The sequence below is a fragment of the Pristiophorus japonicus genome, chromosome 1, assembly GCF_044704955.1.
Source record: "Pristiophorus japonicus isolate sPriJap1 chromosome 1, sPriJap1.hap1, whole genome shotgun sequence".
NCBI classification, from domain to species: Eukaryota; Metazoa; Chordata; class Chondrichthyes; family Pristiophoridae; genus Pristiophorus; species Pristiophorus japonicus.
In genome coordinates, this window is record NC_091977.1 from 8,518,267 (window position 1) to 8,534,330 (window position 16,064).

Sequence of the window (16,064 nt, forward strand, 5' to 3'; positions counted from 1 at the left end):
CTGGGCGACAAAGGGTATGGCGTGGCCCCCTGGCTGATGACACTCCTCCGCAATCCCACCACCCCTGCCGGGCAGCGCTAAAACAACAGCCATACCACAACCCGGGCCATTACCGAGCAAACTATCGGGCTTCTGAAGCAATGTTTCCGCTGCCTTGAATGGTCTGGAGGGGCATTCCAGTACTCACCTGATAGAGTCTCCATGATCACCATTGTCTGCTGCATGCTGCACAACCTGGCCATTATGAGGAGTCCAGCCATTACCACCAGGGATGGATGATCCTCCTCAGGAGGAGGACGAGGAAGACGAGGAGCCTCAGCCAAGGAGGAGGCAGGTTGACACTGCGGCTGGAAGGGCTGCTCATCAGAGATTCATCGCTCATCGATTCCAGTGAATGGGTCTTGACATGCTGCATGGCCAGCCTGGACACCTGGGCATCACCTCAACACATCGCTACATAGCCTGCAGCCTCCATCTTAAATAATCAGCGTCTCATCATGTGAACAATCCAAGCTTGGTTTATTGCAAACGTAAGTCACGTGTGCTGAAAACAACCACAAGACAATAACTTCATCCCCAACACACGAACACACTCACAAAACCCCATCAAACATTCTCATAGACATTCAAGTGCACCTATTGGCATCAGTTCATTTTGTAACAAGGTGGCCATCTCTGGTGAGTCCCAAACAATTGTGGCATCGTTCATCCCAGTGCAACCATTTACATGAGCTCACATTGCAACAACCTAGCCATCTCTATTGACTACCAACCAAGTGTTTGGTGCATCATACAAGTTTTAAAAGCTCTTATCTTTGCAAGGTCAGCATATGTGGCCACCTTCCCACAGGTCTTTACTTTGTCTTAAAGAGGGCCTTACCACACGAACCCTTCTCCCCACTCCCCCCTCCCAGGCCCACTGCTCCTCCTCAATGGGGTCTCAGGGCGTGCAGCAAGACTGGTAGTCGGTTGCTGACGTGAATCCGCAGCCACGCATGATGGCCTAGCACCATGTCCCCGACCAGCTTGGGCCCTGGAAGGCCCGGCTGCGGACTGCCTCACCTCAGCATGGGTGGGGGCACTCTGTTGTGGATAGGATGTAGAGAGAGGCAGGTGCGAAGGTGGAATGATGCCTCCTGAGAAAAAACACCACGGTCCAATTGGCCCAACAGGCTGATACTCCCCCGGGGCAGAGCATCACCATCTGCAGCAATCCGGGTGAGGTCACATTACTGCCCTAGTTCAGAAAGGTTCGGTCCCCGTTGAACTGGTGGGGTCCCAGACCGGCTGGCAGCAGTCAGTGCATCCGTTGAATCGATTTGCCTCTGCATCAATAGTGCCTGCGACTGCAGTACACCAGAGAGCTGACCCAGGACACCACGCACTGATGACATTTGAGTATAGAGGCCTACAGTAGCATCAACCTGGTGCTCAATGGCCATTGCAACGTCAGCCATAGCCCATGCCACCATGTCTGGGACCCTTTGGTCACTGTTTGCATCCAGATCTGTTGGTATCTACCAAGGACGGGCTCGGTGGGCTGCTGAGAGACATGAGCAACAGTTGAGGGGGACTCCTCCGTCCTCACAGCTCGTGCATTGAAACTCTGGGGCACCCTTTCTAGTTCACCCAACAGATCGCTGTGCAACTGCAGGAATTGTCTTGCGACAACCTCTAGGTCAGGCTCATTGTCAGAATGACGCTGAGCATCACTCAGGCGCGCACTCACGCTCCGGGGAGCTGGACCCCGGACTTCCCCTGCCCCGTGGCTTTGCCGGACGCCACTGGGTCCTGGAGCGTAACCCACCTCCCCTTGGGCAACAGCACTGCTGGCCCCGCTCTCTGACGGCGCAGCCTCCTGCGGGAGGTCAAAGGAGGTGACGTCCTCTGCTCCTCGTCCTCTTGGTCGTCGCCACCATCTGCACCCGTGGAAGGCGCCTGAGAAGGCCCTGGTGGATCTGGATGGTCATCTGAAAGCACAAATGCAGAAGAGCGGTTGGCTGCAGGAGAGGGGAGCCAGGAGCGGTCTCGTGGAAAGAGCTGCACGATGATGGTGTGAGGGCCAAGTGTCCTGCAGGTCGCGGCAAAGGAACTCAACATACCGCCACTGTCCAGAGGGGGTCGACCGCACTCACCGCCATCGCACCAACGTGCACGCCTATCGGGGCAGCTATCCGTTCCTCCAACGGCCTGAGCATTTGGAGGTCCGGCTCTCCTCCACCAGTCCGCATTTGCTCCTGTCGGTTGTGTGCGAGCTTTGCCTGTAACATTAAGTTTGCTGATGATACAAAGATGGGAGGAAAAGCAATGTGTGAGGAGGACACATAAAATCTGCAAAAGACCGTAGACAGGCTAAGTGAGTGGGCAAAAATTTGTCAGATGGAGTATAATGTTGGAAAGTGTAAGGTCATCCACTTTGGCAGCAAAAAAATCAAAGAGCAGGTTATTATTTAAATGGAGAAAGATTGCAAAGTGCTGCAGTACTGCGGGACCTGGGGGTACTTGTGCATGAAACACAAAAGGTTAGTATGCAGGTACAGCAAGTGATCAGGAAGGCCAATGGAATCTTGGCCTTTATTGCAAAGGGGATGGAGTATAAAAGCAGGAGTATATCTTGCTACAGTTATACAGGGTATTGGTGAGGCCACACCTGGAATAATGCGTGCAGTTTTGGTTTCCATATTTACGAAAGGATATACTTGCTTTGGAGGCAGTTCAGAGAAGGTTCACTAGGTTGATTATAATGGGTGACTTTAATATGCACATAGATTGGGCTAACCAAACTGGAAGCAATACGGTGGAGGAGGATTTCCTGGAGTGCATAAGGGATGGTTTTTTAGACCAATATGTCGAGGAACCAACTAGGGGGGAGGTCATCTTAGACTGGGTGTTATATAATGAGAGAGGATTAATTAGCAATCTCGTTGTGCGAGACCCCTTGGGGAAGAGTGACCATAATATGGTGGAATTCTGCATTGGGATGGAGAATGAAACAGTTAATTCAGAGACCATGGTCCAGAACTTAAAGAAGGCTAACTTTGAATGTATGAGGCGTGAATTGGCTGGGATGGATTGGCGAATGATACTTAAGGGGTTGACTGTGGATGGGCAATGGCAGACATTTAGAGACCGCATGGATGAACTACAACAATTGTACATTTCTGTCTGGCATAGAAATAAAAAAGGGAAGGTGGCTCAACCGTGGCTATCAAGGGAAATCAGGGATAGTATTAAAGCCAAGGAAGTGGCATACAAATTGGCCAGAAATAGCAGCGAACCTGGGGACTGGGAGAAATTTAGAACTCAGCAGAGGAGGACAAAGGGTTTGATTAGGGCAGGGAAAATGGAGTATGAGAAGAAGCTTGCAGGGAACATTAAGACGGATTGCAAAACTTTCTACAGATATGTAAAGAGAAAAAGGTTAGTAAAGACAAACGTAGGTCCCCTGCAGTCAGAATCAGGGGAAGTCATAACGGGGAATAAAGAAATGGCGGACCAATTGAACAAGTACTTTGGTTCGGTATTCACGAAGGAGGACACAAACAACCTTCCGGTTATAAAAGGGGTCGGGGGGTCTAGTAAGGAGGAGGAACTGAGGGAAATCCTTATTAGCCGGGAAATTGTGTTGGGGAAATTGATGGGATTGAAGGCCGATAAATCCCCAGGGCCTGATGGACTGCATTCCAGAGTACTTAAGGAGGTGGCCTTGGAAATAGTGGATGCATTGACAGTCATTCTCCAACATTCCATTGACTCTGGATCAGTTCCTATAGAGTGGAGGGTAGCCAATGTAACCCCACTTTTTAAAAGAGAAAACAGGGAATTATAGACCGGTCAGCCTGACATCGGTAGTGGGTAAAATGATGGAATCAATTATTAAGGATGTCATAGCAGTGCATTTGGAAAGAGGTGACATGATAGGTCCAAGTCAGCATGGATTTGTGAAAGGGAAATCATGCTTGACAAATCTTCTGGAATTTTTTGAGGATGTTTCCAGTAAAGTGGACAAGGGAGAACCAGTTGATGTGGTATATTTGGACTTTCAGAAGGCTTTCGACAAGGTCCCACACAAGAGATTAATGTGCAAAGTTAAAGCACATGGGATTGGGGGTAGTGTGCTGACATGGATTGAGAACTGGTTGTTAGACAGGAAGCAAAGAGTAGGAGTAAATGGGGACTTTTCAGAATGGCAGGCAGTGACTAGTGGGGTACCGCAAGGTTCTGTGCTGGGGCCCCAGCTGTTTACACTGTACATTAATGATTTAGACGAGGGGATTAAATGTAGTATCTCCAAATTTGCGGATGACACTAAGTTGGGTGGCAGTGTGAGCTGCAAGGAGGATTCTATGAGGCTGCAGAGCGACTTGGATAGGTTAGGTGAGTGGGCAAATGCATGGCAGATGAAGTATAATGTGGATAAATGTGAGGTTATCCACTTTGGTGGTAAAAACAGAGAGACAGACTATTATCTGAATGGTGACAGATTAGGAAAAGGGGAGGTGCAAAGAGACCTGGGTGTCATGGTACATCAGTCATTGAAGGTTGGCATGCAGGTGCAGCAGGCGGTTAAGAAAGCAAATGGCATGTTGGCCTTCATAGCAAGGGGATTTGAGTACAGGGGCAGGGAGGTGTTGCTACAGTTGTACAGGGCATTGGTGAGGCCACACCTGGTGTATTGTGTACAGTTTTGGTCTCCTAACCTGAGGAAGGACATTCTTGCTATTGAGGGAGTGCAGCGAAGGTTCACCAGACTGATTCCCAGGATGGCGGGACTGACCTATCAAGAAAGACTGGATCAACTGGGCTTGTATTCACTGGAGTTCAGAAGAATGAGAGGGGACCTCATAGAAACATTTAAAATTCTGACGGGGTTAGAAAGGTTAGATGCAGGAAGAATGTTCCCAATGTTGGGGAAGTCCAGAACCAGAGGTCACAGTCTAAGGATAAGGGGTAAGCCATTTAGGACCGAGATGCGGAGGAACTTCTTCACCCAGAGAGTGGTGAACCTGTGGAATTCTCTACCACAGAAAGTTGTTGAGGCCAATTCACTAAATATATTCAAAAAGGAGTTAGATGAGGTCCTTACTACTAGGGGGATCAAGGGGTATGGCGAGAAAGCAGGAATGGGGTACTGAAGTTGCATGTTCAGCCATGAACTCATTGAATGGCGGTGCAGGCTAGAAGGGCCGAATGGCCTACTCCTGCACCTATTTTCTATGTTTCTATGTTTCTATGAGAGGGTTGACTTATGAGGAAAGGTTGAGTAGGTTGGGCCTCTACTAATTGGAATTCAGAAGAATGAGAGGTGACCTTATCAAAATGTATAAGATTATGAGGGGGCTTGACAAGGTGGATGCAGAGAGGATGTTTCCGCTGATAGGGGAGACTAGAACTAGGGGGCATAATCTTAGAATAAGGGGCCGCCCATTTAAAACTGAGATGAGGAGGAATTTCTTCTCTGAGGGTTGTGGATCTGTGGAATTCGCTGCCTGAGAGAGCTGTGGGAGCCGGGACATTGAATAAATTTAAGACACAAATAGACAGTTTCTTAAATGATAAGGGGATAAGGGATTATGGGGGCGGGCAGGGAAGTGGACCTGAGTACATGATCGAATCAGCCATGATCGTATTAAATGGCGGAGCAGGCTCGAGGGGCCATATTGCCTACTCCTGCTCCTATTTCTTATGTTCTTATTAAACAGAAATTCAGAGTTAGTGTGTCCCAAGTGCCTTACATACTTTCGTACATTTTGATCTATGACAGTCTTCGCAGCTCGATGTAACTACTATTCGCTGTGTGGACTTGCTCTAGCGATGCTTGAATTAGGGGGCCAGGACCTCACAGTAATGGGGATGTCATGTATCTCACACTATTGTACATAACTGTATCTTACCATGCTATACATGACTGTAACCAGATATGACCTGTAACCACAAGCTTACCTTACCACCAGGGGTGCACTTGCAGGAGACACTGGATATACCTGTCTCACACAGGTATATAAGGACAGGTCTCAGGCAAGTGTGGTATTCGAGAGCTGTGTAATAAAGGTGCAGGTCCTGAGTGACCTTGACTTCAGCATGTGCCTCGTGTGAGTCTGCACTGCAGGGACAGGACTTTACAGTGGAGGCTAGCGTCTTCGAGACGCATATGAAAACTGAGGAGTCAACAATATGAGGGGTTGGTCTTCAGAACCGAGCAGCAAGGTTAACAGTGCATGTCGGCCCTTGCAGTGGGTGAGGCTGTAAATGGGAACCTTGACCGCCCTCAGAAGATGAAATGAATGTAGGGGGTACCGCTGCCCCTGATTGTTTGGCAGGAGAGATCCTGATGAACCCTAATGGCTACAGTTTGTGTTGATTGGTCAGGTCTCGGCTGGACGGTGAAGCACGTCGGAGGAGAACAGAGAGAGCTGTGAATACACCAGCCATGATTCCCTGTGAACTATCACCCTGGGGTCAGTGGTCACCCTGTCAGCCATGCAAAGGCCTTAGGGTAAGAAATGGAGATCTCTTTACACCATAATCTATATCAATGACTTGGATGAAGGGACCGAGTGTAATGTAGCCAAGTTTGCTGATGATACACAGATGGGTGGGAAAGCAAGTTGTGAGGAGGACACAAAAAATCTGCAAAGGGATATAGACAGGCTAAGTGAGTGGGCAAAAGTTTGGCAGATGGAGTATAATGTGGGAAAATGTGAGGTTATCCACTTTGGCAGAAATAATAGAAAAGTAAATTCTAATTTAAATGGAGAAAAATTGCAAAGTGCTGCAGTGCAGAGAGACCTGGGGGTCCTTGTGCATGAAACACAAAAGTTAGTATGAAGGTACAGCAAGTAATCAGGAAGGCAAATGAAATGTTGGCCTTTATTGCAAGGGTGATAGAGTATAAAAGCAGGGAAGTCCTGCTACAACTGTACAGGGTATTGGTGAGGACACAGCTGGAGTACTGCATGCAGTTTTGGTCTCCATATTTAAGGAAGGATATATTTGTATTGGAGGCTGTTCAGGGAACATTCACTAGGTTAATTCCGGAGATAAGGGGGTTGATTTATGAGGATAAGTTGAGTAGGTTGGGCCTATACTCATTGGAATTCAGAAGAATGAGAGGTGAGTCGGAGAGGCGGGAGTGCGTGGTGTCGGGAGGCCTATAAAGGCCCAGCCGGTACAGCTTCAGCGGAGAGGCAAAAACAAAGTAGAAAGAAATTGAAAGGGGACGTCACAGCCAAGGGGGTAAGTGATTGGCTGGTGATTGGTGAGTAGCTTTTCTTTTTTCTTTTCTATATAAGTAAGTAACCTTTAGCATTGTTGTTGCCAATTTAAGTGCATCTAAGGGTTAAGTCATGGCAGGAGAGCTTGGACATGTGATATGCTCCTCCTGTGCTATGTGGGAACTCAGGGACACTTCCGGTGTCCCTGACGACTACGTGCGCGGGAAGTCCATCCGCCTGCAGATCCTGACGGACCGCATTGCGGCACTGGAGCTGCTGAGAATGACGTGAATAGCGCGTTTAGCGAGTTGGTCTCACTGCAGGTAAAGGGTACACAGCCAGGTAAAGGGTACCCTGCAAAACAGATACACCGCTTTGGGTACTGTTGGTGGGGATAACTCATCAGGGGAGGGCAGCAGCAGCCAAGTTCATGGCACCATGGCTGGCCCTGCTGCACAGGAGGGAAGGAAAAAGAGTGGGAGAGCTATAGTGATAGGGGATTCAATTGTAAGGGGAATAGATAGACATTTCTGCGGCTGCAACCGAGACTCCAGGATGGTATGTTGCCTCCCTGGTGCAAGGGTCAAGGATGTCTCGGAGCGGGTGCAGGACATTCCGAAAAGGGAGGGAGAACAGCCAGTTGTCGTGGTGCATATAGGTACCAACGATATAGGTAAAAAACGGGATGAGGTCCTACGAGACGAATTTAGGGAGCTAGGAGCTAAATTAAAAAGTAGTACCTCAAAAGTAGTAATCTCAGGATTGCTACCAGTGCCACGTGCTAGTCAGAGTAGGAATCGCAGGATAGCGCAGATGAATACGTGGCTTGAGCAGTGGTGCAGCAGGGAGGGATTCAAATTCCTGGGGCATTGGAACCGGTTCTGGGGGAGGTGGGACCAGTACAAACCGGACGGTCTGCACCTGGGCAGGACCGGAACCAATGTCCTAGGGGGAGTGTTTGCTAGTGCTGTTGGGGAGAAGTTAAAATAATATGGCAGGGGGAATGGGAACTTATGCAGGGAGACAGAGGGAAATAAAATGGAGTCAGAAGCAAAAGATAGAAAGGAGAATTGTAAAAACGGAGGGCAGAGAAACTTAAGGCAAAAAAACAAAAAGGGCCACATTACAGCAAAATTCTAAAGGGGCAAAGTGTGTTAAAAAGACAAGCTTGAAGGCTCTGTGCCTCAATGCGAGGAGTATTCGGAATAAGGTGGACGAATTAACTGTGCCGATAGCAGTTAACAGGTATGATGTAATTGGCATCACAGAGACATGGCTCCAGGGTGACCAAGGCTGGGACCTCAACATCCAGGGGTATTCAACATTTAGGAAAGATAGACAGAAAGTAAAAGGAGGAGGGGTGGCGTTGCTGGTTAAAGAGGAAATTAATGCAATTGTAAGGAAGGACATTAGCTTGGATGATGTAGAATCGGTATGGGTGGAGCTACGGAATACCAAAGGGCAGAAAACGCTAGTGGGAGTTGTGTACAGGCCACCAAATAGTAGTAGTGAGGTTGGGGACAGCATCAAACAAGAAATAAAGGAGGTGTGCAATAAAGGTACAGCAGTAATCATAGGCGACTTTAATCTACATATTGATTGGACTAACCTAACTGGTAGGAATGCGGTGGAGGTGGATTTCCTGGAGTGTATTAGGGATGGTATTCTGGACCAATATGTTGAGGAACCAACCAGAGAGCTGGCCATCCTAGACTGGGTGATGTGTAATGAGAAGGGACTAATTAGCAATCTTGTTGTGCGAGGCCCCTTGGGGAAGAGTGACCATAATATGGTAGAATTCCTTATTAAGATGGAGAGTGACAAAGTTAATTCGGAAACTAGGGTCCTGAATTTAAGGAAAGCTAACTTTGACAGTATGAGGCGTGAATTGGCTAGAATAGACTGGCAAAGGATACTTAAATGGTTGACGGTGGATAAGCAATAGAAAACATTTAAAGATCACATGGATGAACTTCAACAATTGTACATCCCTGTCTGGAGTAAAAATAAAATAGGGAAGGTGGCTCAACCATGGCTAACAAGGGAAATTAAGGATAGTGTTAAAGCCAAGGAAGAGGCATATAAATTGGCTAGAAAAAGCAACAAACCTGAGGACTGGGAGAAATTTAGAATTCAGCAGAGGAGGACTAAGGGTTTAATTAAGAATACGAGAGGAAGCTAGCAGGGAACATAAAAACTGACTGCAAAAGCTTCGATAAATATGTGAAGAGAAAAAGATTAGTGAAGAAAACGTAAGTCCCTTGCAGTCAGATTCAGGTGAATTTATAATGGGGAACAAAGAAATGGCAGACCAATTGAACAAATACTTCGATTCTGTCTTCACAAAGGACGACACAAACAACCTTCCGAATGTACTAGGGACAGTGGGTCTAGTGAGAAGGAGGAACTGAAGGATATCTTTATTAGGCGGGAAATTGTGTTAGGGAAATTGATGGGATTGAAGGCCGATAAATCCCCGGGGCCTGATAGTCTGCATCCCAGAGTACTTAAGGAAGTGGCCCTAGAAATAGTGGATGATTTGGTGATCATTTTCCAACAGTTTAGTGACTCGGGATCAGTTCCTATGGACTGGAGGGTAGCTAATGTAACACCACTTTTTAAAAAAGGAGGGAGAGAGAAAGCGGGAAATTATAGATCGGTTAGCCTGACATCAGTAGTGGGGAAAATGTTGGAATCAATCATTAAGGATGTAATAGCAGCGCATTTTGAAAGCAGTGACAGGCTCGGTCCAAGTCAGCATGGATTTATGAAAGGGAAATCATACTTGACGAATCTTCTGGAATTTTTTGAGGATGTAACTAGTCGAGTGGACAAGGGAGAACCAGTGGATGTGGTGTATTTGGATTTTCAAAAGGCTTTTGACAAGGTCCCACACAAGAGATTAGTGTGCAAAAATCAAAGCACATGGTATTGGGGATAATGTACTGACGTGGATAGAGAACTGGTTGGCAGACAGGAAGCAGAGAGTCGGGATAAACAGTCCTTTTCAGAATGGTAGGCAGTGACTAGTGGAGTGCCGCAGGGTTCAGTGCTGGGACCCCAGCTATTTACAATATACATTAACGATTTAGATGAAGGAATTGAGTGTAATATCTCCAAGTTGGCAGATGACACTAAACTGGGTGGCGGTGTGAGCTGTGAGGAGGATGCTAAGAGGCTGCAGGGTGACTTGGACAGGTTAGGTGAGTGGGCAAATGCATGGCAGATGCAGTATAATGTGGATAAATGTGAAGTTATCCATTTTGGGGGCAAAAACACGAAGACAGAATATTATCTGAATGGCGGTAGATTAGGAAAACGGGAGGTGCAACGAGACCTGGGTGTCATGGTTCATCAGTCATTGAAAGTTGGCATGCAGGTACAGCAGGCGGTGAAGAAGGCATATGGCATGTTGGCCTTCATAGCTAGGGGATTTGAATATAGGAGCAGGGCCTTAGTGAGGCCTCACCTGGAATATTGTGTTCAGTTTTGGTCTCCTAATCTGAGGAAGGACGTTCTTGCTATTGAGGGAGTGCAGCGAAGGTTCACCAGACTGATTCCAGGGATGGCTGGACTGTCATATGAGGAGAGACTGGATCAACTGGGCCTTTATTCACTGGAGTTTAGAAGGATGAGAGGGGATCTCACAGAAACGTATAAGATTCTGACGGGACTGGACAGGTTAGATGCGGGAAGAATGTTCCCGATGTTGGGGAAGTCCAGAATCAGGGGATATAGCCTTAAGATAAGGGGTAGGCCATTTAGGACTGAGATGAGGAGAAACTTCTTCACTCAGAGAGTTGTTAACTTGTGGAATTCCCTGCCGCAGAGAGTTGTTGTTACCAGTTCATTGGATATATTCAAGAGGGATGTTAGATATGGCCCTTACGGCTAAGGGGATCAAGGGGTATGTAGAAAAAGCAGGAAAAGGGTACTGAAGGAATGATCAGCCATGATCTTATTGAATGGCGGTGCAGGCTCGAAGGGCCGAATGGCCTACTCCTGCACCTATTTTCTATGTTTCTATGTGATCTTATTGAAACATAAGATAATGAGGGGGCTCGACGAGGTGGATGCAGAGAGGATATTTCCACTCATAGGGAAATAGTCTCAGAATAAGTGGCCGCCCATTTAAAACTGAGATGAGGAGGAATTACTTCTCTCAGAGGGTTGTAAATCTGTGAAATTCTCTGCCCCAGAGAGCTGTGGAGGCTGGGTCATTGAATATATTTAAGGCAGAGATAGTCAGATTTTTGAGCGATAAGGGAGTAAAGGGTTATGGGGAGTGGGCAGGGAAGTGGAGCTGAGTCCATGATCAGATCAGCCATGATCTTATTGAATGGAGGAACAGGCTCGAGGGGTCAAATGGCCTACACCTGCTCCTATTTCTTATGTTCTTATGTTATCCCAGTTAATATTAGGATAGTTGAAATCCCCCACTATTACTGCCCTATGGTTTTTGCACTTCTCAGAAACTTGCCTACATATTTGCTCTTCTATCTCCCTCTGACTGTTTGGGGGTCTATAGTATACTCCCAGCAGTGTGATCGCCGCTAGGGGGATCATTGTTTGTAATATGCTGTGGATTAACAAAGGGACATTTATCCAAACACTGAGTCGATTTACATGTCGGACACAGGAGTTCACAACCTTTATATAACGCTTTTAATGTAGATAAGCTCCCTGAAATGCTTTGAGGCATTCTGATTGTTCTCTGCTTTCTGACCAGTATCGATCCAGGAGTATTACACAGTTCGGGCAGTTCGGGGGCAGGACCTGTACAGACTTATTATCCAATGAGGAGTCCTGTCCCATCACAGGCAACTGTGAGGAGCCACCAGTCAACTGTGGCAGCAACTTCCAGTGTGACAGCGGTAATGTACCTGATTGTGTTATATGTGTACGCATGCACATGTGTGTGTACTTGTGTGTGTGTGTGTACGTGCTTGTGTGTGTGTGCGCGTGTGTGTGTGCACGCACGTGTGTATGCGTGTGTGTATGTACGTGCTTGTGTGTGTGTACGTGCTTATGTGTGTGTACGTGCTTGTGTGTGTGCATGCGTGTGTGTGTGTGTGTGTACATGTGTATGTGTGTGAACGCACATGTTTCCGCACGTGAGTGTGTGCATGTGTGTGTATGTGAGTGTGTTTGTGTGTGTGTGTGTGTACGTGGGTGTACATGTGTGTGCATGTGTGTGTGAGTGTATGCGTGTATGCGGAGCACCTCCGTTCAGTCCGGAAGCGTGACCCCGAGCTTTTGTCCCCTGTCACTTTAATCCTCCGTCCCATTCCTGCTCTGACCTCTCCGTCCTCGGTCTCCTACACTGTTCCAACGAAGCTCAACGCAAGCTCGAGGAACTGCACCTCATCTTTCATTTAGGCACTTTACAGCCTTCTGGACTCAACATCCAGTTCAACAATTTCAGATAACTTCTGCTATTTTTTTTTCTGTTTCTTTTTCTCTTCTCCATGGCAGCAGTTGTTAATTATTAATTAGACGGGGTCCGCGATCACTAATCGATTTGTCACGGAGGTCTGTCAACCACCAGGTTTGAGAATCACTGCACTATACACGAGCCCGGAATTTGCAGCCAGTGTTCGCCGAAGCGAAGGCATGCGTCCCGAAGCACACTTCGCACAAGGATCTCACGATCCCGGTGTTTTTCCGGCATTCAATTCAAATCAGCAGAGGTTCGCGAGGCAAGTTGTCTAAGCAGCCAATCAGAGTTCTCACTGACAGCGGACAAGCAATTGCATAAGCGCTGAAAATTCGAACTTTGTTTTTAAACAGTTGAAGAGAGCAAAGCAAAAACTGGGGCTCTCTCACGGAGAAAAGGCAAAGCTGAATTAAAGACGAACAAACTTCTTAAAAAAAAAACATTCTGAAAAGTTTTTTCCAGTTTTTATTTTTTATTCAAATGCAAAAAATTTCACACTGCACAAAATTAAAATGAGTTTTCCAGAATGCCCTTAACATTTGTTTAGCAATCATTACGTTGTTAAAATCTCAGTTACACCGAAGCGGGGAAATTAACGGCGTACTTACTCCGGAAGAGGCTAAGTTTTCGAGAGTTCCCCTGATTCAGGTGATTACACAGATTGCCGACTGGACATGGGACGGGGTGCACAGCGCAGCCTGTGTCGGAGCAGTGAATCACAGACCGCAACTTCAGGAAACCACATACACTTGCACAAGTCCCAAAGCTGCGGACAGTTTCAAAGGCAGTATGATGGCGCAAAGAAAGAAAGACTTGCATTTGTATAGCGCCTTTCACGAATACCGGACGTCCCAAAGCGCTTTACAGACAATGAAGTACTTTTGGAGTGTAGTCACTATTGTACTGTCCCTCCGACAGTGCAGCGCTCCCTCAGTACTGCCCCTCCGACACTCCCTCAGTACTGCCCCTCCGACACTCCCTCAGTACTGTCCCTTCGACAGTGCAGCACTCCCTCAGTACTGCCCCTCCGACAGTGCAGCTTTCCCTCAGTACTGCCCCTCCGACAGTGTGACACTCCCTCAGTACTGCCCCTCCGACAATGCAGCACTACCTCAGTACTGCCCCTCCGACAGTGTGACATTACCTCAGTACTGCCCCTCCGACAGTGTGACACTCCCTCAGAACTGCCCCTCCGACAGTGTGACACTACCTCAGTACTGCCCTCCGACAGTGCAGCACTACCTCAGTACTGCCCCTCCGACAATGCAGCACTACCTCAGTACTGCCCCTCCGACAGTGTGACACTACCTCAGTACTGCCCCTCCAACAGTGCGGCACTCCCTCAGTACTGCCCCGCCGACAGTGTGACACTACCTCAGTACTGCCCCTCCGACAGTGCAGCACTACCTCAGTACTGCCCCTCCGACAATGCAGCACTACCTCAGTACTGCCCCTCCGACAATGCTGCACTACCTCAGTACTGCCCCTCCGACAGTGTGACACTCCCTCAGTACTGCCCCTCCGACAGTGCAGCACTACCTCAGTACTGCCCCTCCGACAGTGCAGCACTACCTCAGTACTGCCCCTCCGACAGTGTGACACTCCCTCAGTACTGCCCCTCCGACAGTGCAGCACTACCTCAGTACTGCCCCTCCGAAAATGCAGCACTACCTCAGTACTGCCCCTCCGACAATGCAGCACTACCTCAGTACTGCCCCTCCGACAATGCAGAACTACCTCAGTACTGCCCCTCCGACAGTGCAGCACTACCTCAGTACTGCCCCTCCGACAGTGCAGCGCTCCCTCAGTACTTCCCCTCCGACAGTGCAGCACTACCTCAGTACTGCCCCTCCGACAGTGCAGCACTACCTCAGTACTGCCCCTCCGAAAATGCAGCACTACCTCAGTACTGCCCCTCCGACAGTGTGACACTACCTCAGTACTGCCCCTCCGACAATGCAGCACTACCTCAGTACTGCCCCTCCGACAATGCAGCACTCCCTCAGTACTGCCCCTCCGACAATGCAGCACTACCTCAGTACTGCCCCTCCGACAATGCAGCACTACCTCAGTACTGCCCCTCCGACAATGCAGCACTACCTCAGTACTGCCCCTCCGACAATGCAGCACTACCTCAGTACTGCCCCTCCGACAGTGCAGCACTACCTCAGTACTGCCCCTCCGACAGTGTGACACTACCTCAGTACTGCCCCTCCGACAGTGCAGCACTACCTCAGTACTGCCCCTCCGACAATGTGACACTCCCTCAGTACTGCCCCTCCGACAATGCAGCACTACCTCAGTACTGCCCCTCCGACAGTGTGACACTCCCTCAGTACTGCCCCTCCGACAGTGTGACACTACCTCAGTACTGCCCCTCCGACAGTGTGACACTCCCTCAGTACTGCACCTCCGACAGTGCAGCACTACCTCAGTACTGCCCCTCTGAAAATGCAGCACTACCTCAGTACTGCCCCTCCGACAGTGTGACACTCCCTCAGTACTGCCCCTCCGACAGTGTGACACTACCTCAGTACTGCCCCTCCGACAGTGTGACACTCCCTCAGTACTGCCCCTCCGACAGTGCAGCACTACCTCAGTACTGACCCTCCGAAAATGCAGCACTACCTCAGTACTGCCCCTCCGACAGTGTGACACTACCTCAGTACTGCCCCTCCGACAATGCAGCACTACCTCAGTACTGCCCCTCCGACAGTGTGACACTACCTCAGTACTGCCCCTCCGACAATGCAGCACTACCTCAGTAATGCCCCTCCGACAGTGTGATACTCACTCAGTACTGCCCCTCCGACAGTGCGGCACTACCTCAGTACTGCCCCTCCGACAGTGTGACACTCCCTCAGTACTGCCCCTCCGACAGTGCGGCACTCCCTCAGTACTGCCCCTCCGACAGTGCAGCGCTCCCTCAGTACTGCCCCTCCGACAGTGCGGCACTCCCTCAGTACTGCCCCTCCGACAGTGCGGCACTCCCTCAGTACTGCCCCTCCGACAGTGCGGCACTACCTCAGTACTGCCCCTCCGACAGTGTGACACTCCCTCAGTACTGCCCCTCCGACAGTGCGGCACTCCCTCAGTACTGCCCCTCCGACAGTGCGGCACTACCTCAGTACTGCCCCTCCGACAGTGTGACACTCCCTCAGTACTGCCCCTCCGACAGTGTGACACTCCCTCAGTACTGCCCCTCTGACAGTGCAGCACTCCCTCAGTACTCACTGGAGTGTCAGCCTGGATTTTGTGCTCAAGTTTCTGGAGTGAGACTTGAACCCACGACCTTCTGTCTCACAGGCGAGAGTGCTGCCCACTGAGCCACAGCTGACTCAGAGAGTGGACCATTACACCGGTTGCAAATTCCAGGACATTGTCTTTTCCAGAGGCTGGCTGTGTTTTACAGA

The 16,064-nt window shown here is 49.0% G+C and overlaps 1 protein-coding gene across 1 annotated transcript in view; it reads left to right on the forward strand.

Annotated features, from left to right (window-relative positions):
• Positions 1–271: 271 nt before the first annotated feature.
• The window catches only part of c9 (complement component 9), a 70,727-nt gene continuing 54,934 nt past the window's right edge, over positions 272–16,064 (forward strand). The window contains exons 1-3 of the mRNA XM_070877081.1: positions 272–390; positions 6,370–6,496; positions 11,944–12,088. Of these exons, the coding sequence (XP_070733182.1) occupies positions 272–390; positions 6,370–6,496; positions 11,944–12,088 (391 nt within the window). The remainder of the gene's footprint in view (positions 391–6,369; positions 6,497–11,943; positions 12,089–16,064) is intronic.